Below are 21,062 nucleotides of genomic sequence, written 5' to 3'. Positions count from 1 at the left end.
ATTTCAATCCAAAATGCTGCAGAATTTGCACAGATTTTCCAAATTGGAAAACAAAAACAACTGCTTGAAATATTATGTATCCAGATGAGCCAAGTAGCCTACGCTTGTTGCTGAACTCTTCTTTCGATGAAAATGCATGGCAACTGAACAACGGGCAGGTTTGTACTATTAGACGGTCACTGCTCTGCACTGGCTTCTTTTTGTAAAGCTTTGGTTCTGCAAAAATAATGAAATGAAAACACTGTATTTATTGCAATAATTCTTTTTGTTTTTTAAAATATCAAAATAATTTAATAACTGCTGTTTTAACTTGGTGATATGTTTGGCTGAAAGCTAAGGCTTTTTCATACACCCTGATTTAATCAATTATTTCTGCAGTTTTGTTATGATGGAGGCTGGCTTATAATAAAATAAAATTTATGCGGACTTTCTTTTATCATTTCTAACTTTTTTTGCGAGCTTTTGTTCACAAATAATTTAAAGAGACTATTTCTGATGATCACTTACCAGCAGAAGTGACAAGTGACAAATATACACACTCTGTGCAAGGACATACTAAATCAAAAAAGTTATACATACCCATATCTTATCATTTACTCAGGCATTCTTTAAAACAGGCTTCTGTGGTTAATTTGCATGTTGGAATTTATTATTATTTAAGTACATTACACATTATGTATTTATATTTCTTTCCAAATAGCTGTCTGCAACATATCTAACTGCTTTCTTAAGCACACACATCTTTTCAGCAGCATCTAGAAACTCTACTGCTCAGGTATGTTAAAAATGTAGGTCATCTCCGACACTATCATTGGTGTTTTTACAACTTCAAATTCATTACAATGCAGGTGTATGTTTAAAATCCATTGTCTTTCTAATTCAGAGGTCGGGATCTTCAACATCAACTACCAGCCTTTGTCTCGTTAACCCCATAACATGTTTTATCCAGCGGTAATAAAGAGACACTCGAGTGTACACACCATATTTCCCTTCCTTTGCACATTCTTCCCCCCAACTTACGATGCCCGTCAGGAACCACGTGCCATGAACACTGTTCGTGTGAGGCCCTCCACTGTCGCCCTGACAGGCATCTTTGGCCTCATTATAGTATCCTGCACAGAACATGACGGGAGTGATCCTGGCACTGCTGCTGAGCATACACTCTGTCCGATCTGTGAAGGGAACCTCGACCTTCTGCAACACGTTAGACGTGGATCCGAGGAAGCGCGTTCGGCCCCAGCCGCTGACCGTGGCCGGGGAGGACTCCTTCACTAAAGCCTCAGTGAAAGCCATGGGGCCTATGCAGATGGGCCGCACTGTTTTTGAGAAGTCCACGGGGCTGTCAAGATACAGCAGGGCAATGTCGTGGTTGTACAAGCTCTCGCTTGCGTTGTAGCGTGGGTGTATGTGCTTCTCCGACACTTCATAATCCTGCTCCGTTCCCTCTTTGATGTAGATGTTATGCTCCCCTGTAGATAGAGATGTCAAATATCACTGATTTCCTATATTACTCTACAATAACACACGACACGGATGTCTAAAGGTAGATGACAAAGAAATGTATCCTTCAAAGTAAAAATGACTGAAAATATGTATTAGCTTCTAAACTACAGACTATTTTCTTGATTATTTAAATGATTACTATGAGGTGATAGAAGATGTTGAAAGGTCACATTTAAATCTGTGTACACTTTCCTATCACATAAGAAGAATAAAGCAGCAAATCCTACAACAAAGCTTTCCTTCTTAACTTCTATGATTTAACTCTAATCAAATGAGTTGATGATAAACTTTCTGTCGACTGATTATTCCTTACTCCATTAGATTCTTACCCACTCTGATGAAGAAGGAGCCTTGTGCCTCCTCCAGGCAATGAGCAGCAGTGATAACCCAGTGTTTGTTGAGAATCGAGCCCCCGCAGAACAATTGACCAGTGGGACGTGCTATCAAGGCTACCTGAATAAAAGAGGCTGTGAATAGCTATAGGAAACTGAAAACACTGCAGCTGTTTCCTTTCCCATATGCTCTTCCTGTAACATGCATTAGATACTTCCATACAATACCTGCCATGGGATCTCTCCTGGAACGACCACATCACCACCAACAATGCGTTTAAACGGCTTTGACGGCCGCTCAGAGGGGACTTCAGTTTCACTGTACACCCACAGGGGCAGTTTCTTTCGAGATGGTCTTCTTACAGAGTGCTCCGTGGGACGGAAAGGCTCTGTGGTGGCGGCTGGAGTTGAGGGAGGGGACGTGGTAGTGGGCATGTCTGTGGTCAGTGATGTGGTGTTCTCCAGGCTTGCATTCTCATAGTTGACCAGCGACCTTGTGAATGCTTTGCTCACTTCTGCCAGGGCAGTTCTGCCACAGGGGAATTCACCTGATGTGAGGAAAGAATATTGCAGTATTAAGACTCATTTGACATTTAGCAGAGATGTTCATTAAGGCTGTACCTTTTGGTTCACAGCTGACCCCATCCGACATCAGCCTGTACCCCATCGCACAGGAGCATTTTGCTCCAAAGGTTCCCATCGAGTCACAGAAGTGCATACAATTGCCGTTGTTCACATCACACCTTTTTGCTATGACTGAGAAGGAAGAACAGCACATCAAATCCATTTTCTAATTACTATATATAAAATTACATGTCTTCTTTCAGATTTAGAGTAAGACACCAGTATTATCACCCCACATTATCATTCCTTCTGTTCACACTGCTCAATAAAAGATGCCTTACAAACGTGCTTCCGGAGTAAGTAATGGGGCCAAACTTCACAGTCCACATTCTGTGTAAAAATATGTTTAAGACTTCAGCTGTCTGAGTTAAATCAAAGTATTTTTAGTACAAAACTTTTTTCTTTTTGTTTTCCCAGACATTGCTTATGCGTTGACTTGTAGAAGTTGAAGTTGTTCACAGAGAAGGGATTTAAACTGTGGAAGACATCCACTAAATCTTTTCTTAAGAACATCGCTGTGATGTATTTTCACACAGAACAAGGGCTGATGTTGTCAACCATCACTTATAATGGAAGCACTTCAGGAATAGATGTCTAGATGGTCTTGACGAAGAGGAGGAATGATTACAACAAGCAAATCTTCTTTCAATATTTACGTCACTGCATGACTGTTGTTTTACGACAGACTTGAAAACCTAACCTTTAAGGGCACCTACAACACTGTCAAATAAAAATGTGAGGTGTCAGGTGCAGTCACGGTGCACAGAGGTGGCGTTTCAGCTGCTGTTTTTAGATGATCAAAAAAAAAAGAAACAATCTAATTTTGGAGCCTAAAAGCAGCTTGATGCAAGCCACTGATTCAATTTAGAAACGATAAGAGATAAAAAGGCATCTGGCTGTTTATCCTTTGAGACTGGGATCTGATCACGTCTGATATCATACATTTGGGTCATGAAGCGAAAAAATCAAATTTAGTTTGATCACATTTTTAAATTTAACCACAGGACATCCACTTACCAATCTCACAGATTCTTCCAGTGAACCCAGGCGCACACGTGCAGGTGTAGTAGCCAAGGTGGTCTTTACACGACCCCTGGTTCAGACATGGGCTGGATGCACACTGATTGCCATCTAAATATTTTAAATAGGTAATAAATTAAATGTAATTTAACATCCTGACATGAACACAGTGTCCTCTCCAAAAAAATAACACATTCAATTATTAAACACACTCTTACCTATATATCCCGCCCAGAACTCCATCTAAAAAACAGAGGAAAGCCAAAGATGATTGCAGTCTACAAAGATGTAAAATGTGGGTGAAATAATACCAAATTAAACAAATACACACTGTCTTTTCATCATTCTCAAAGGTTTCCCTAGCTTCTTCCAGGTCACACGCTTCCTCTATACACTCTCTCTCCAGGCTGCCCTGCAGCAGCTCCTCAAACAGACCAGTGTTATGACGTTTGTGTCTCTGCAGGATGCTGCCAGCTGCCTGACCGGAGAGAAACACTTGGTCTACGGCTGGAGCAGGGACTACAAACGGGGAAAGAACGTATAGAGACGTCGATTTAATTTTTCATGTCGCAGGCCACGACAACAAATACACGAACGTTAGAGATATTGTTGTAAAGAAAGAAACAACAATTCTCCACTTCTCACATGTAATTACAACACTACTACATAAAGCTAAGTAGCACTGGGATAAGCACACAACTAAAACAAACAAGAAGTTGGAGAGCAATAATTTGTCAGCGTCAAAGAAAGTCTTATAATACCTCCAGCGCCCAGCTGAACGCCCAAAAGCAGCAAACACCAAGAAACTAGTGCCATTCCAAACTTCTGTGCCACCCTGACAGACACACTGAACCATCACTCCAAAGTACAAATCTCTGTTTGCACACGATTGTGTTTGTTCAGAGAAAAACAGTCAGACTGTCTGGAAAATCTAGTGTGTTAACATCAACACTCAGAAAGAGACACCGGGGATATTCTCTGATTACATGTTTGTTTATTAGTAAAGTAACCAACACTATCCAATTTCACAATCGAGGATTAACCATCATTCAATCAGACTCTTAGATCACAGTTTACAGATATCTAAGAGAACAGTGTGTACTAATTAGTGGTAAAGTTGGAATCATTTTGTTTTCAGACACATTCCTCATTTTATTTCCATTTGTTTTTACATAAATAGTGAAATCATTTCATGAGAAGAGGTAAAAAAATTTTTATCCCAACTTTATGGGCAACAGTGTATAATCCTATTTAATGTATATAAATACATACATTACTTGAAATTTCAACATCAGTTAATTTTCATTTGTGAATTTTGTATAATACTTTCAGTACTAAAATAACGAAGAACTACACAATATGCGGTATTTGTTCCATCAGTATTGTGCTTCCTGGTTCAAATACATGAAAATGTTCTATTTAGTTTGACAGATTTGTGTCCTGTCGTCATACTGATACATTAGCAGTTTCCTTCCTGTGTTGGTCAGACCATTAAAAAAAAAAAAAAAAAAGGTAAACTGTACTTTTAGCTTCACGCCACAAGATGGCAGAAATACACCGCAGTACAAGACAATAATAAAGATTGGTTGCAGGATCATGTTTCCCATTATGCTTCACTGCAGCAGAGAGAAAGCACGGAGCCTATGACACAATACACCAGAGCTGAGGAAAACAATCAGAGGTAACTGAGAGTAATCGTTGAGGATGTGGGTACAATATGTGAGGTCGATGTGATTCACTGAACTTCTAAGCCGCTAAGCAGACTAACAGTAATGTTAGCTATCAGTCCTACAAACAATCACAACCTGATGCCATTGACAGGGTAGTAAAAAATGGACCAAAAATAATGGCAAATTTGTGTAGCTGTCAAAAAGTTTACCCCTCCAAGTCCTGACACCAATCCATCAATAATCAATTATTATCATATTTTTGTGATCTTACTGTATAATATTTGTGTGAGGAAGATTGCTGTGTAGAAAAGGAGTTTCTAAATACAGGCTGCATATAGTAAGTTGTTTTATATGTTGATAAAGATAGTTAAGCAAGATTTTACATATAAACACATATAAACACAATTAAAAATGTGCAGTCAGTTTTAACTTCCCAATCTCCCAAATCTTTACAAGGTTAAAGCCACAGGCCCATAAATTTAAAGCATGACTTACCTGTTTCATCTTTATTTTCATCTTCAGCTGCTGCTCCCCCTGTTTATCCTTGTCAGGTTACAGCTGAATACATTTAAATATTGAATGCATAATATACAGTCAGATTACAGTGCTCAAGTCTGCCAAAGTTTACAGTGTGTGTTTGCCACAGAGGTCACAGCTTGCGTGGTGTTAACTTGTTAACTTTGGCTATTTAACTGCTGTTTTTGCTGTGTTAACGTGGGGCGTTGTCACACAGTCAGATTTCTGGATGCATTGAATTAAAATGGAAGCTTTGCCCTTCAGTTATCTGTTGCCATAGTGATCTGATGTTTTCATTCACCAGATATGCCATAACCCATCGTCAGAACACCCAGAGCTGATTGGATGATATGATCATTTGCTATTATGCTCTATGGTGCACGCAATGTCTAAAGATTCTGCACAACAGGCCACAGCCTGAAAATTAGTCAAACTGGTAAGACTTATTTCTTTTCACCTTTGTCCTCAAAACCTTTCATAATCAATCAAAAAGACCGATCAGTACTCTAGATGATGATGTGGTCGAAAGGCGCTGATTCAGCATGTCAGATGAAGATTTAACTCCGGTGTCATTTTGTGGTCTGGCATATAAAATGCAACCCATCACCGGTTCTGGAATCCCCCCAGAGGGAGTCCAAAGTCTTCTCAAGTGTAGGCAACTATTGACTGAAGGCATTTATATTTCACTTAATCGAATCGAGACTGAATAATTCATACTTGAGTAATTTACACTGCCTGTTCAGTGCAAGAACTCCTCAGTCTTTTCTACCAGGAGGATTCTCATGTTCATTCACAATATTATTCCAGACATTCAGTGTCTCCAATAAATATTACCACAGTTTTCTGAATAGAATGTTTTCATTCCAACTTTAGTCCAAAACATTATTGCATGTTAACTGTGCACTGCCCCCGCTGAGTCATATTTCTAAATGTAAGTCTGTTGCTGAGCTCTGTGGGCTTGATAACTCTACTGGCATACTTTCCACATAGTCTCTCTGCCTAGTTTGATAGCAGAATGAATACAGACCATTGTCTGGGCTTACTACAGTATGTGCAGGAGAAAATAGAAACCATGTTTATAGCTTTTAGAGCGGAGGTGATGACTTGTGAATCGAGCAGCCTAACTAGACTGTTTTAGATGGACGGTGTGAACGGATAGAAGAAGTAAAATGTGACTGGCTATTGATTTATGAGGATCTCCCTGACATCTCTGTCTTCTGTCTTTCTTTGGCAGCACCACACAGCTTGGGAGTCTGTGTCGACTCCAATTAGATTAGTCACTACAGCGGGGGATCAAGTCAGGACCCAGCAGATAATAAAAACTCTGATGCTTGCTCAGTGCTATCGATTGTTACTGTACCGTATCTCCAGGGCTGTCAGAGAGATCAGGCAGCACAGACCTCAGTCTTTCACCAGGGACACATAGTCGTTTGCAGAGAGCTTATGTTTAGCTGTGGTAAAACCTTCTCTTTCTCTGTCTCATCTTTGAACCAGAATTTTTGTACAGTAGAGCTCAAACGAAAGCAGCTTGCTTTGGGACAATCCTCTCTTGTGATATTTTTATAATCTTATGCAATCTGCCTTTCAATCTAGAGAATAATCAGAAAATAAATTAGCGATGTAGTGTCAGTAAGAGTATTATAAGTCAAAAAAGTTGTAGTTACTGTAGTAACTGGGAGGGGCCTCCTCATTAGACCCTGTGTTTTGTACTATTATACTATATGTGAAACATTATAGCCCGTGTTATGTACAAAAATTCAGTGTTGGTGAGTTTAAAAAGGTTGACATTTGATCGGTGCAATACTTGTGATACTAGAATATGTTGTGGCCCCAGGGAAGAACTTACAGTAGTTATATCAGCCGCTCCCTCAGGGCTTCTTCAGGGCATAACGTGCAATATTCTTGTGAAATGCAGTGATGACATGCAAGCACATTTTTTATCTACATTAGTTTATGATCACCCTTTCCCCTCTGAGCCAAAGCTGAATAACTGGCCCACTGTCGGTTAGAGGAAACTTAGCTGCTCACTCATCCAGCACAGATTGTGCATGTCTAAAATGATCACAACATTTAAAGTGGAGTCAAAAGGTTATTTTAGTTCACGAGATGGTTCTGTTGGACATAAACACTAGACACAGGGGGGAACAGCGAGTCTGGCTTTAACTACAACCTTTACAGGTTATACCGATCAGCCACAACATTAAAACCACTGACAGGAGAAGGAAATAACATTGACCATCTTGTGACAATGCAATGTCATCCCCAGCAGGATGCAGCCTGACACAGGCACACACACAAAAACGCTTTAGGAACAACTCAACAAACATGAAGAACAGCACAAGGTATTGACCTGGCCTCCAAATTTACTAGATCCCAAACTGATCAAGTATCTGTGGGATGATCCACAGAGGCCCCTCCCCTCAACCCATAGGACCCAAAGGCCCCCACTAACAACATTCTGTTGCCAGACACCACAGGACACCCTCAGAAGGCCCATGTCCATTCTCTGATGAGTTACAACTGGTTTGGAGGCACAAGGGAGACCTGCACAATATTAGGAAGGTGGTCATAATGTTATACCTGATTGGTATATATCTTGTTTAATCCAGGCAGTCAGGTGGCGACAAAGCTATCCAAGGCTAGCTAGTTTCCCCCTGTTTCTAGTCTGTGTGCTAAGATAAGCTAGCATTTCTTGCCTGTAGAGAAGTCAGAGTGGTATGGATTTTCTCATCTTGTTGTCATTGAACGAGCAAATAACATATTTCTGAGAATTCCTGAAGTGATTTCTTTACAGTAACATTTGTGGTGATGAAAGGAAGCAGAATTGATGATCTGTGGAAAAAACAGTGTTTCAGCCATTGTCTGAGGGCAGATTAACTGATTACTGGTGATTTAGATCTCTGGAACTATTACTGATATTATTTTTATGTTTTTTTCTTTTTTTGTAGAGTTTATATCTAGTGTTGCACTCAAAGCCTGAAAGAAGAATTGTATATAGTCAGGGAGCTGTACACAGTGGTCCTCAAAGAAGCCCCCACCCCCTTCCCTAATGATAAAGTCATTGACATTAACGTGAATGTGATATTTCAGAGCGTCTCGCTCCGTTAATTAGCACGGTCATTTCTGTCATTTCAAAGCCTGATGTTTTGCAGCCATTCCCCTGCTTGCCCATGCAAGGCGAACACTGACATTTTACCAGTTGTTATTTATTTGCCTGAAAAATGAGAGGTGGTGTTCGGATTTAACGGCTTACAACACCAGTTGCAGTGCAATAGTTTTTAAGCAGACTATTGGAGCTCTTTCAGATGAAATCCTGCCAGTAAATGTAAAAAAGAAAAAAGAGAGAGAGAAAAATCCCTGGAAACAGCAAATATAAACAAGTTTAAAATGTCTTTTTTGTCGCTTTATCATATTTGAGGATGACTTGTTTATGAAACTATTCTGCATATGGTGGACGTTTTCACAAATCATTTACTAAAGTGAGAAATAATCTGATTGATTAATAAAGTAATATGATTTCAAACTCCATGAAATACTTAAATGGTAGTAAAATGCTCCGCTTGTGTTTTTCCACTCTGGTATAAGCTTGTCAAACCTGGTAAGGTTCAGTGGGCCGGTCATGCTTGGTCTAATCAGGGAACAGGTTTAGCTTAATTTGTAAAAGTTATGGGTGCTTTTGTTGGGCAAACAAAGATGAATTAAAAAAAATAAATAAATGAGCTGCATTAAGTGTTAGCAGTAGTGTGTGTAGCTAAGCTAACTCTTACAGACAGTGACCCAGAAACACAGTACTATTGTGTGTTCCTTAAAAACGAGAGCTTAAATCCACTCCTGGTTCTGTGAGCCGTGATGCAGCCAATCTGACAGACGCTGCCGGCTCAGGCATGTTCAGCCACCGTTAATGAAAAGTGGAGCTCCCATCCCTCCTGGTCAGCTCACTGTTTTCCTGATGAATGTCAAAAAATATTTTTTTTTGTGTGCAAAAAGCTGTACTCCATAGAGCAAATAAGGTAGAGACGACTAAAATGGATTTCTCATAATAACAATTCCACGTTTCTCCTGCTAAAAGGTGAAGATTACTCACCTGCCAGTGTAGGGATGAAGGCCTCATGTGTGTCAGATGCTCCGCATACATGTAGATCATCTGTCCAACAGATGAAATATGTGCCCTAACTCCGTCACATGAGAGATATAAAAATGCAATCTGGTGAGGGGCCAAGTCAATTATGTGTCGTGTTATGGAGGGCCGTGAGAAATACGACATTGCGTCTTACCTTTTGACCCTGACCTGTTTGGTTTTGAAATAACTTGCTGACTCCGTCCTGACCTTTGAAAATGATATTAATCTGCGTGAGCTCATTGAGACTCAGAGATAAATGAGCATGTTCAACAGTCCTTTAATGGCATTTGATGAAATCCATCACTTTTATGTGAGGGCCTGTGGATACATACACACAACGGTAGGACAACACGTGCACAGCCTTCATTTTCATTTTCGGTCCTTGGCTTTCACTACCTTGAATTTGCCACTGTGCTACATTATTATTTCTTTATGATCAACATGTGGATATTACACCTGATACCTAACACATATGGCACTGACCTCAGCTGCTTTCAATAGCATAATCTAAGGTAACAACTTCCTAAGTGTGTTCAAGGGAATTAAATCTATTTTCATCGCTACCGTGTCTTATATTAACTGAATAAGCCCCAAATTTACTCTGCTGTCTGCCTTCAGTTCTCTGTTGTTACAAATTCTCCAAACACCCCTTGACCTCCTCGATACCAGCTTGTATCCACTGTCAGCACGCCTGTAACAGAACCAGCCTGATTACCTTATCAGCCACACTCAGAGCTTGAATCAGGCTAACACACACAGTCAGGGGCGGACGGCGAACCCGGCTGCACAATACTGGAGCATTAATCACCCTCCGACACCTGACTGCTTGTCCCAGGGAATGATCTTTGGGACTGATCCTTAGCACCACATACTGGCTCCTCCACAAATATCACCTTGAGTGATTGTTAGTCCGGGCGAGCAGCAAATCAAGCGGCTGGTCCAATGTTGCGCTGTCATCCTGTTGAACTGATTTATAAGTGAGCTCAGAGTGTTGATGGGATGTGTGGCTGTTACATGCGATTGAAAATTGATTTTGAACTGCCATGATGAATACACACTTAAAGCGAAGAGAGGGCTGTAGCTTGCAAAAGCGAATGAAAAATATCTACTTGAAAAATGTGGAGCTTGATTCACATAATTTCCTTTAAGAGAAAACATCTGCTAATGACTCATTGCTGAACTGTATGGGCTGTAATATATGACAATAAGCAAGGCCTACAATACATAGTACCATATATAATATAGGCCTAACTTGTCCTAATTATCTTTGGAGAGCGGAATTGCAGAGCCTTGATGTAGCATTACCTGACACCATATATTACAGTACATGCAATATATATTCTCACTATAATGGCATAACGTCACCCTGCCACAGATCTGTAGAGTTTTACCAATCCTATTCTTCGTCTTCAGTTTACAGCCTCAAGCCTGTTTAAACTGCATGGCTTACTGATTTTAAGTAAACAGCAGCACCCAGAGAAAACCCACACAAACAAGGACGGCTCATGCATTCTCTTCTTTTCTCACCAAATGCCATTGTGCTGCCTTGAGTGATTTGTTGTTCCCTGGAATACCAAGCCTCCATCATCTCGCTGGCTTACATAACGCTCATGGAAATAACAATTAACCCACCCAAATGCACAAAAGTGCCTCCCACAAGAAGAACTTCCTCCACAATCTGCACTTGCACATTACATCATACTGGAGCCCTGGATGAAAAGACAATAAGGGCAGTGAGGGTACATTTGATTTCTGTTAAGCTGAATGAATACTGAACTCAGAGTTGATTTTAAAACATCAACAATGTGTGGGAGGGGCGTTTTTATATACAATGTGTGCCACAGTACTAACAGAAATGTCCATGTAAGCTAGTGTAAGTCTTACTTCTATATGATTTCTGCGATAGAAACTGTAAAAGCTTCGAATTCAACATTTAGTTTGAAGGTGCTTAGAGCAGATACCTTGGCATATTTCTAACAGTAACCAGCCTCTCACAATAACACTTGAATGAATGTTCCATAAACAGGAATTAATTATTAACAAGGAATTCTGCTACCGGCTGTAGTAATGTGTGTTGGTAGATTATGATAAGTGCCTCGCTGATTAGACTTGATTATTGGTTTATAAATCTTGGTGAGACAAGTTGGTACGGGAAATTGTTATATAGAATATATGACAAAAACAAAAAACAGGGCAGTTGTGGCCTTGTAGTTAGAGAAGCAGTCCTAGCACCTAGGACCAGAGGGTCACCAGTCCACGGTTGAAGTGCCCATGAGCAAGGCACCTAACCCTCTGTGGTCCCTGAGCTTCAAACTGCTCTGATTGTGTTCACTGTTTTGTGTGTGTAAAATGTAGAGATCAAACTGTATAAAAATAAAGATTAGGACAATAAAGATTCTTCTTCTCTTAAAACAAGAATTAAAGCCAACTGCAGAAAGTAACTAGGTTCAATGCAAAGTGCACTAAATATACTCCAGTAGACTTTGAACTATTTGCATTGTGTGATACTTTCACTTCCACGGGAACTCATCAAGATTTTTAACAAAATTGTGATTACTTCCCATCAAAATGCTGCTTAGAAATGCTCCTCAGAATTAGCAAAAAAAAATTATTAAATCTATTAATATAGATAAATGCAGTCTCAGAATGGGGTGATTTTGTTGCTAAACTTACTTTAATTCATTGTAAGGGTATCGTAACACTGTGGCATTGCTAATTTTACTGAAGTAAAAGAGTTCAGAACCAAAACAGACCAGTTTGCTGAGTGTGCATGCACAAGTGTGGAAAAACGTGACCTTAAGGTGGCGGCGCATTTTCCAGCAGAAATTTTGCAATCAGCAGACAAAAAGAAGTGATTCGGGGTTATTCCGTAGCATGTGTGTGGACACAGCCTGTGAACTGACATCAGAGTGACAGAGAGTGAGTCAGGAGTTTGTTTGTGCCGCACCGCTCCAGGGCTTTGCTTTAAACAGTGAGTGGATGAACGCAGCGCTGTGGTGTGACACCCTGCTGGGAAGGTCAAAGTGGGGCACAGGCCATGGACACAGTGGGAAAACAAACCACTGACATTTACACTCTCTCTAACCCTCGCTCTTTATAGCTCATTCCCAACATAAATGCCCTGAACACTGGTACTATGAACGTCCCTTCAGCAGGACACCCGTCAGCAACAATTCAGAGTACTAGTGTCAGTCAACTATTAGTCACCTAAAACACTTAAAATAACATGTAAAATGTTTAGTGCTGTCATTTAAAACACAGCCTGACTACAGAATACAACCACATGTCCCATTATTCCTTCCTTCAGTTGGTGCATGATGTTTTACCACATCATCTTTACACCACCAACACAAAGTTAAATATGTTGTATCATGTACATCCTCTTTTGTCATTGTGGCACATGCAAAGTTATGGGCCTTTTACCACTGCAAACATAGAAATTCCCTGGTTGACGTCATCTATATTTAAATATCCAAAAAAGGTTCAAAAAAGGCAACTGGACTTGTAGAGTTTTTTGAGAAGACGTTTCACCACTCATCCAAGTAGCTTCTTCAGTTCTTCAGAACAAGTCCAGTTGCCTTTTTTGAACCTTTTTTAGATATACCATGAATTGGATGACCGAGAACCTTCACAGACATCTATATTTAAAGATGAAGCTGTTCATTCTCACATATGTAACAACAAATTTGAATTAAAATGTAGCTCATTGCTCATAAAATGCTTTCTTCTCACTTGCATGTGTCGTGCGTGTTTGCCTATGTTATGCTAGCGGTTTTGGTGAGCTTGGTGATCAATTGCATCTCATATGAAGACATCTAGCGAGTGACCTTGCCTCCCCCCTTCACCCAGCGTAACCTGCCTGACCCTACAGTTACTAAGCAGTCAGCTCCTATTGATTCTCTGATCTGGTGATCTAAGACTATCGCAAAGAATAACATTCTCACTGCCGGTGAATCAGATGAGCTGCCATATCTTATGATTTATGAGGGAGTAATAAAACCATACTTTTTTTTCCCGCACAAATATGAGCCGAACAGCTGGCACGGAAAGCAGTAAATGGTATTTTTCATAAGCTTTAAACTGTGATTTAATTGCGACGATGAGGCACATGCTGCCACAATCAAGGAATAATGGAAACAACTCCTGGCGCAAGTAAGACATCTAACAGGAATCATTTTAAACTGTAACAGACAAATGGCACAGATGAACAAACACACACACATACAGAGCAGTTGTTGTAAATTGTATTGTAACCCAGCTACGTTAACAACAGAATGGAGCGTGGCAGAAACTGTAACAATGCAACAGTTTAGTTTTTCATTTAGTTTTTAAGACCAGTTACTGAAGCATTAGAGGCATGATTTAGGCATGATTGACTGAGTTCAGTTAGCTTGATGCCTTACTGAAAAAAAAATAAAAAATAAAAACAAAACATAAATTAGCCTAACTCTGCGTAAATGCTGCAAGATTTGACATTTTGAGGGAAAGCCTGTCATTGAAACCGGCCACCACAGCCTTCCTCCAAACGTCTCAGGAAGATTTGAGCATGTGAAGAAAGTTCGAAGGGGGTCCAGTTTCTTCTAAATATAGCAGCCATATAGATCTTGTAACCCTCAACCTGCAGGTCTTTTTCCTCTGCTGACACAGAGTGCTACAGACTTGCACGACCAACAGATGTGACATAACGCCCGAGAAGCTTAGACTGAAATCTGACTGGCGCTTCGGAGTATGAACTGAGGAAACAACGAAGAAAAAATAAACAAAACTCCTAACGAGGCTGGATTAAGAACCCTGAAACCAGTTGGAATTTTTATCTGTCAACGTGCTCAGTCACTGTTTGGAGGAGACAGTTTCATGCAAGTTCCAATAAACACATACATACAGCTTTTAGGCTTCATCTTAAAGGTAAGGACCCTTCATACAGTATGTACTTACGTAACCAATTTAAGATGAAGAAGTCATCCATGGATGGATACGCTTTGTTGTTTAAAAAAAAATATTGCTTTAGAGTTTCTTTAATATGCATTTTTTCTTTAAAACAGTAAAGAAAGTCAATAGTTTTCAAAATTAAAATAGTTCACACTGAGGTCTGAAAAAAAGGTAGCACAGTGAATGCACAATAAAATCACTGCCATAGTCATGTAACATGCCAGTCAGGATGGGGACAAATATGACTAAACATATAAATTTAAAGCAACAGCAACTGTTTGTATTTTGGGGATTTTTTCACTGTTTTGTTAACTCAAACTTGTGTCAACCTTTGGAACAGTACCATTTTTTAGAAAACTTTCCAGCAAAGCATCCTTAAAACTCATCCAAACTCAAAGGACATAGACATTAGGAAATTTTGCAACTGCTTTTCAACGTACAAACTGAACCCGGCAGTGACATTCTCAAAAATAAATTGCTTTCTCTCTGATCTGAACTAGTAAACCGTCTGATAAATCTATATAAACCAAAATATTAGTCAGCCTATCATTTTATATTGCTATATTTTATGCCCCATATGCTGCGTTTCGTAAACTGAAAGAAAATGCGCAGGCTGGATGTGAATGGGATAACGCACAGCTCCGTCAAGGCAACTGAATGAGAGCAACAGCAAGATGGTGTGCGCCATGCAGCACTGCCTCCCGCTTTAATTCTTCACCACATCGACGGCACTGCTCACACATTGGCTGCATTCATGGATGGAGCGGCTCGTTCTCGTCACAGCGGTGATACCGAGGGTCAATAAACAAATGTCCACTGTGTGAATCGGCGCTGTAACGGGTGGAGCGCTCTCACTTTGTGTATCCTGTTGATTCTGCCCACCGTGCGTTTAGAAGAGCACAGCCCGCCGGCAGAGAAAGCCCCAGACAAGAAAACCTGGTCGCAGAAGCTGCACTGGATGGCATCTCTCCCGGGGTTCGTTAGATAGGACGGCTCAGTGACTTGACTTCTATTTCTCTTGACTGGAGACCTCTGGAGGGGGAAACACTGCGCTTCATTCCGCAGCTTTTTGCTCCTCTCCTTTGGCACAGTAGAGTAGGTCGTGATTTTTTTTGTATGCAACATAACGGGATTCATGGTGGGAGCGTTTCCTTTCATCAATGTGCATTGATGTAGCAGAAAACGTGGAGGAGATAAGGTAGGTTAAAGCGCGGCGTTAAATCAAAGGCTGCGCATAGATAGACGTGCTCCGGCTGATTGTTGGTGTTCAAACTGTATGGGCTCTTTGTCTCGAGGTGTGTGAGTGTGTTAAGGGAGCATCAATAGTTGGATGTTTTCATTGATGTCTAATTGATAAACACCTTGCAGCACGAGTAGCTTCCACCACGGTCCATTGTCTCGTTGCGTGGCCCTGCTTTAACACCAAACACTGCTCCTGTGTTATGATTATTATTTTTTTATTATTATTATTAAAAAAAGCAATTTTGATGAATATGTCTCTCCTCACAGAACCCTTATCTCAGCACCTGGGACCTGTGGTAAGGATTTCATTGAGGACAGTCAGCAACTGGGGGGATTTCCATTCTTATCTAAATCGGGAATTACACATCCAAACTGGGATCTATGAGTGGAAAAGTGGCGAAGCCTAAAGAAGACAAGGATGCTTCCAAGGGTAAGAGGCGAACCTTGCCTTGCACAGACTGTTTTATCCACAGATCACAGGTCTGAATGCGACCGTGCACCCATTCATCCCCTGCATGGTGCTCAAATCACCCTTTGAGGTTAGACTGAAAACAATAGCAGCCATTGGATGGTGAACCATTTCCCAGCACGGTGCATGTGGATACTGTTTGAGATCTAAGCATTTGCTACTGTAGGCCTATATGCTGCACGATGTGTTTGTCTGCGATCACATGCTTTACTTGCATTGACTTGGTGACAGAGAGACAATAAGGCAAAGCGAGGAGTCAGTATGTTGCAGGTTTTAATCACAGATTGCGAATAAAAACGAATTTTACATTAAAGCTAACCCTTATTATGACGTTGAAATGATGACGGTGATATCCCTATTGTGTCACTGGCATCCTGTTGAAAGGTCCCTTTGTGTTTCTCCCTCGCATCGTACCCGCATACAGTACCGAGCTCTCAACACATCTGTGCAAACACGAAGCGCGGAGCCCAGTCGCTTGTCGCATAGCCAGAGCTTATGACCTATCCGCTGAAAAACGAGGGCCGTATCTCGGAGAAAAGGGGGAAGTAAACTGCCTATGCATTGCCATGGAGACAGAGCGGAGACAGGGTTGCCAGAGAAACGTGGCGGGACTCGTTATTGTAACCGCTCCATCTACGCTGGGGATGTGCACGACCTTTTACGCACTGGCACACACATTACTGCACCTTTGTCTCTGTGCTCGGCTCCTTATTAAGCAATTAGGAAAATAAATGAATAAATCCATAAGTAAATACCATGGTTGCTGACAGGAAAGCTGTCTAATTGCGTCAGTACCTACTATATGGAAACAGGATTAATGACCATTTCCCAAAGATATAAACACGGCTTTCCTGAGTGTAATGTAATAGCAACCCGCGTTTCCACAGTGGCAGCGTGCCAACTGCTGTCCTCCTGTTTATTTACAGTACAGCAATAGGCTACAATTGGATCTCCCCGTTATCATGTTCCGGTTCTGTTTAAGGTGCTCACAACAAATCAATAAACCTAACTGGCTTATTTTGGCAGCACTGGTGCAAGCGATGCTACCGTGAGTGATAGATGGTGATGAAACATCCTGTAGCACCTAGTACACATAGCTCAGGTACAAAGGTTTTTTTCTTATTTATCTATTTATTTATTTATCAGTGAATAATTAGCTTTTGCGATAAGGGTATTTAACCTCATCTGAAGCTACTGTCTTCAGAGAGCTGGACTGTAAACCCACACTTAATTGAGACAAAGCATCCAATGTTCCAGTTTCATGCACTCGCCTCTCTGATTAATTTGCTGATGTATTTGAAAAGCTTTCATGAAATAAAAGATAACGATTAACTTGTTATTTCAGCTACATGCACCAGAGTTTAATTTGATGTTTCTTTTAGCTACTTAATCTGAGGTTAAAATTACATTATAGGCTCGGATAGATTTTATATTCCTATGTATTAAATGCATTGTTGGATATATTGAACATGTTCAGTTTAACCATGTGATCATCAGGAAGCACTTTTCTAGATTTAACTGTCTATGTGCTATGGTAGACTGCATCTCTTTGCTTGTGTGTAATGTTTTTGGTAAATGGTGCCTGGCAACTATAAAACTGAGACTAATTACAAGGTGGAGGTGCCAGCCTGTCATGTTTTGCTGACAATACAGTGAGCGAAGTATGCTCAGAAGAATTGATTTTAAGATTAACCTCCACAGCAACTTTCCCTCTCATCTCCCACTGGAAATCAGTGACACGTGTGAGTAGCTGACTCGTTCAAGATCTACGGCATCTACTCTCGGCCGAGATAAAAACATCTTCACCAGAACATTCAGCGGAGCTTGTGCTAGTTTTACGGATGCACGACAAAAAGCCAGAAACTGGTGACTCTGCTGCCTTCCAATTTTAGAAAAAAAGCTCTCTCTCTTTCTCTCTCTCTCTATCTCTCTCCCTGCATCACTGTGGGGGTTCGCTTGGTGCCAGCTGCCCTCCATCAGAGACTTGAATAGCACAAGTGCAGGGAATTGCATGGGGAAAATAACTACTGACCCTGCCAAAGTTGGCAACCACCTGTCCCACAAATTATTTCAGGGAAACAGTCCATTAAAACCAGAACCACCTGCCATCTCAACAGTTTTTTTTCCCCCCATGAAAGGCTTTTCAGGGGGGATTGTCCTGCTTTTACAGAAGTGATTCCCCTTTATCTTACTCACTAGGCTGCTAAAATTACACATTAATGTACATGGCCATTGTTAGTTTAGTGTTGCAGTGCATCTTGAAAGTAATGGAACGAAACTTGAGTTTAAGATAAACAAAAATTCAGCTTTGGTTAAAAACGTTAATAAGCAGTGATGTGGCACGAGCTGCATGATACTGAGGTAATGTATTTTCTCTGTGTTGGTCCTAAGACATGCCATTAAAACTGTGCAGCCCAGCGACAAAATCATTTTTTTGTCACAGATATTATTAGGCTCGGTGAGTTCGACTTTTGTGACAGAAATCTATTTTCTCTCCGTGTCTCGCTCAGATAGGCCGCAGGTTATTCTGCAGCAGTACACGTGAAAACTGAAATCATGCAGAGGCAGAAAGAAACAGATACAGAGACAGAGAGAAACACTTTGGGGTAGAAGGAGGCGGTGTGTGTCAGAGCTCCGATATCAGCACCACTGAATGGTGTTGTGTTATTTTCCCCCTGTCCTTGTGAAGCTAAGTTGTGCAGACAAAGTGATGTGTCAAAGCGTGACGTAGGCACTCTCTCAGCTCTATAACTTTCCAGAGTCTGAAAACTTATCTGGAACTCTTGTGCATATGCAATAACGGGGTTGTATTGTTTATTACGCAGACATTTTCCACCCTAACCTTTTGGCCTTGTGACAGTATTACAATCCAGTCTAACGGCCTTCATCCCATTTTACAGCTCCAGTGTAAGGAAGCCACCATATATAGTTTTATGCACACTTCTTAATGTCATTCTACAACATTCTTGCAGGTTGCTCATAAATGCCACATTTATGTGAGCAAAGAACTTTGACTGCACCTCTATCAGCCCCCTCAGACTTTAATGCAGTGCCGTGATAGACTTCCCTCCTGGGCTGCAAGTGTCAGCCAGTGGATTCATGTCTGCTTCGAATAGCAGGCCTGGGTATAGCGGAAGGCATAAGTCTTGCATATTTTCAGGCGGATTAATTCAGCTCAAGGCCAGCCACGGAAGTGAATCAATAGATACCAAGAGAGGAGTTTGGAGCAGCTTCATTAATCACAATGCAGGCAGCTCTGTCTTCCACAACACTGACACCTGCTCTAATCTAATCAGCAAAACCAGATACCGTCTACTGTGTCATCAAGATCTTTCAGTCTAATGGCTGGATCTTTGAGGAGCTCTTCTCAATAGCCTGTGGTAAAGGGAGGATTTGTTAGGAGAAAATTATTTTTTTGTCGTTTATATCCTTTTTAGTGACTGTAAATTCTAAAGTATTCACCTATACTGACATACAGCCTCTCTTTAATTTAATCAAAGCAAATCTGTAAAGTAAATCTACATTTACACTCGATGAGGGCATGTTCTGCTGGAGATATTTGTGGTGTCAGAGCGTCAGAGTTGCTTCGTGTCAGATGCTTTCCCGGTACTGACGCAGATCCGGCTGCACTGCCTAGAGGAAACCGGCTCTCCTCCCGAGCTGAGTCTAATGCCACTCAGATCTCTGAGTGGCATCAGTGATCTGCCACTCTCCATTGCTGACTTGTGCGCTGATTGCTGTTCGAGAATGTCGAGTACCCGTCTCTTCAATTCCTCTTTCAGCTCGGGTTTCAGAGTGACCCGGGATGCCCGCTGTCTGGTGAATTTGACAAGAAAGTTGTGTCCTTTTTGAGAGTTGGATGCGTATATGCGAAAGCCAGTCAAAAACACATCTATGATCCTATTAATTTCTTAACTGAAACACGCTGGCAGTCTTACGTCATCCCTAACCCCGAATTCTGTAAATACCTGACTGTTGGTGCATTAGTCAGCTTGCTGCTGGTAATCCACAGAGCTGCATGTCTTCTGAGGTGAATGGCTTTGTGAGCTGTCCCCTCTATTGCAACATGCCTCACCTGGTTGCTAATTTCCCAGGCCACAGAACACGTGGAAATATGTCACTGGTATCCCCGCAAGCTCTTCCCCCTCTTTTCATTCTGTCTTTCTCTGTCTCTTTCTCTGTCTTATTCTCAGACATGTTTTTTTCTTGTCATTTCTTGATATGGTAATACTCCTCTTGGTAGACATTAAGTTGGTCGTGTCATTTGACTCTCAGTCCCAAATATTGTCACTTAGAGGGACTAAAGCGTTTTAATCCTTATTAACCTAAAGGCCATGAATTTTACTAATGTTTGACAGAGAAGCAGATGCGTCTATGTGTTATGATCTCCAAAACCAGCACATTTGCCTGCATTAGTGAAATTTTAGCTTTGTGTGACACACATTTTTTTTCTTTTTATTATTAGTTTGTTGTGATGTGACGTATCCTAATGTGTTCGAGCACTGTGGTAAAACTCTCTCTATGGCCTGTGTCCAATTTATTTGTGGTCCAACGATGTTGAGCACTGCCAACAATGATAGCGTGTAACCAAATTATTTCATTAAAATAATGGTGTGCATCTGAACGCACAGCAGCAA

The 21,062-nt window shown here is 40.9% G+C and overlaps 2 protein-coding genes across 3 annotated transcripts in view; one reads left to right on the top strand and one right to left on the bottom strand.

The window, feature by feature from the left end:
• Positions 1-879: 879 nt before the first annotated feature.
• f9a (coagulation factor IXa) lies at positions 880-4,335 on the bottom strand (the record flags this gene model as incomplete). Its single annotated transcript, XM_084549688.1, is given in 9 exon segments — positions 880-1,469; positions 1,833-1,956; positions 2,064-2,383; positions 2,457-2,591; positions 3,477-3,590; positions 3,698-3,722; positions 3,811-3,998; positions 4,241-4,323; positions 4,325-4,335. Coding segments are annotated over 9 exon segments (1,590 nt in total).
• An 11,304-nt stretch (positions 4,336-15,639) lies between these two features.
• The window catches only part of fgf13a (fibroblast growth factor 13a), a gene marked incomplete at its 5' end in the record, with an annotated part of 78,998 nt that continues 73,575 nt past the window's right edge, over positions 15,640-21,062 (top strand). For both annotated transcript variants that reach the window (XM_084550102.1, XM_084550101.1), the window contains one exon: positions 15,640-16,386. In XM_084550102.1, the coding sequence (XP_084406228.1) occupies positions 16,338-16,386 (49 nt within the window). The remainder of the gene's footprint in view (positions 16,387-21,062) is intronic.

Source organism: Chelon labrosus (genome assembly GCF_963514085.1).
Source record: "Chelon labrosus genome assembly, chromosome: 8".
Classification (NCBI taxonomy): Eukaryota; Metazoa; Chordata; class Actinopteri; order Mugiliformes; family Mugilidae; genus Chelon; species Chelon labrosus.
Note: the sequence above shows the minus strand (reverse complement) of the source record. Positions and strands in the feature narration are given on the sequence as shown.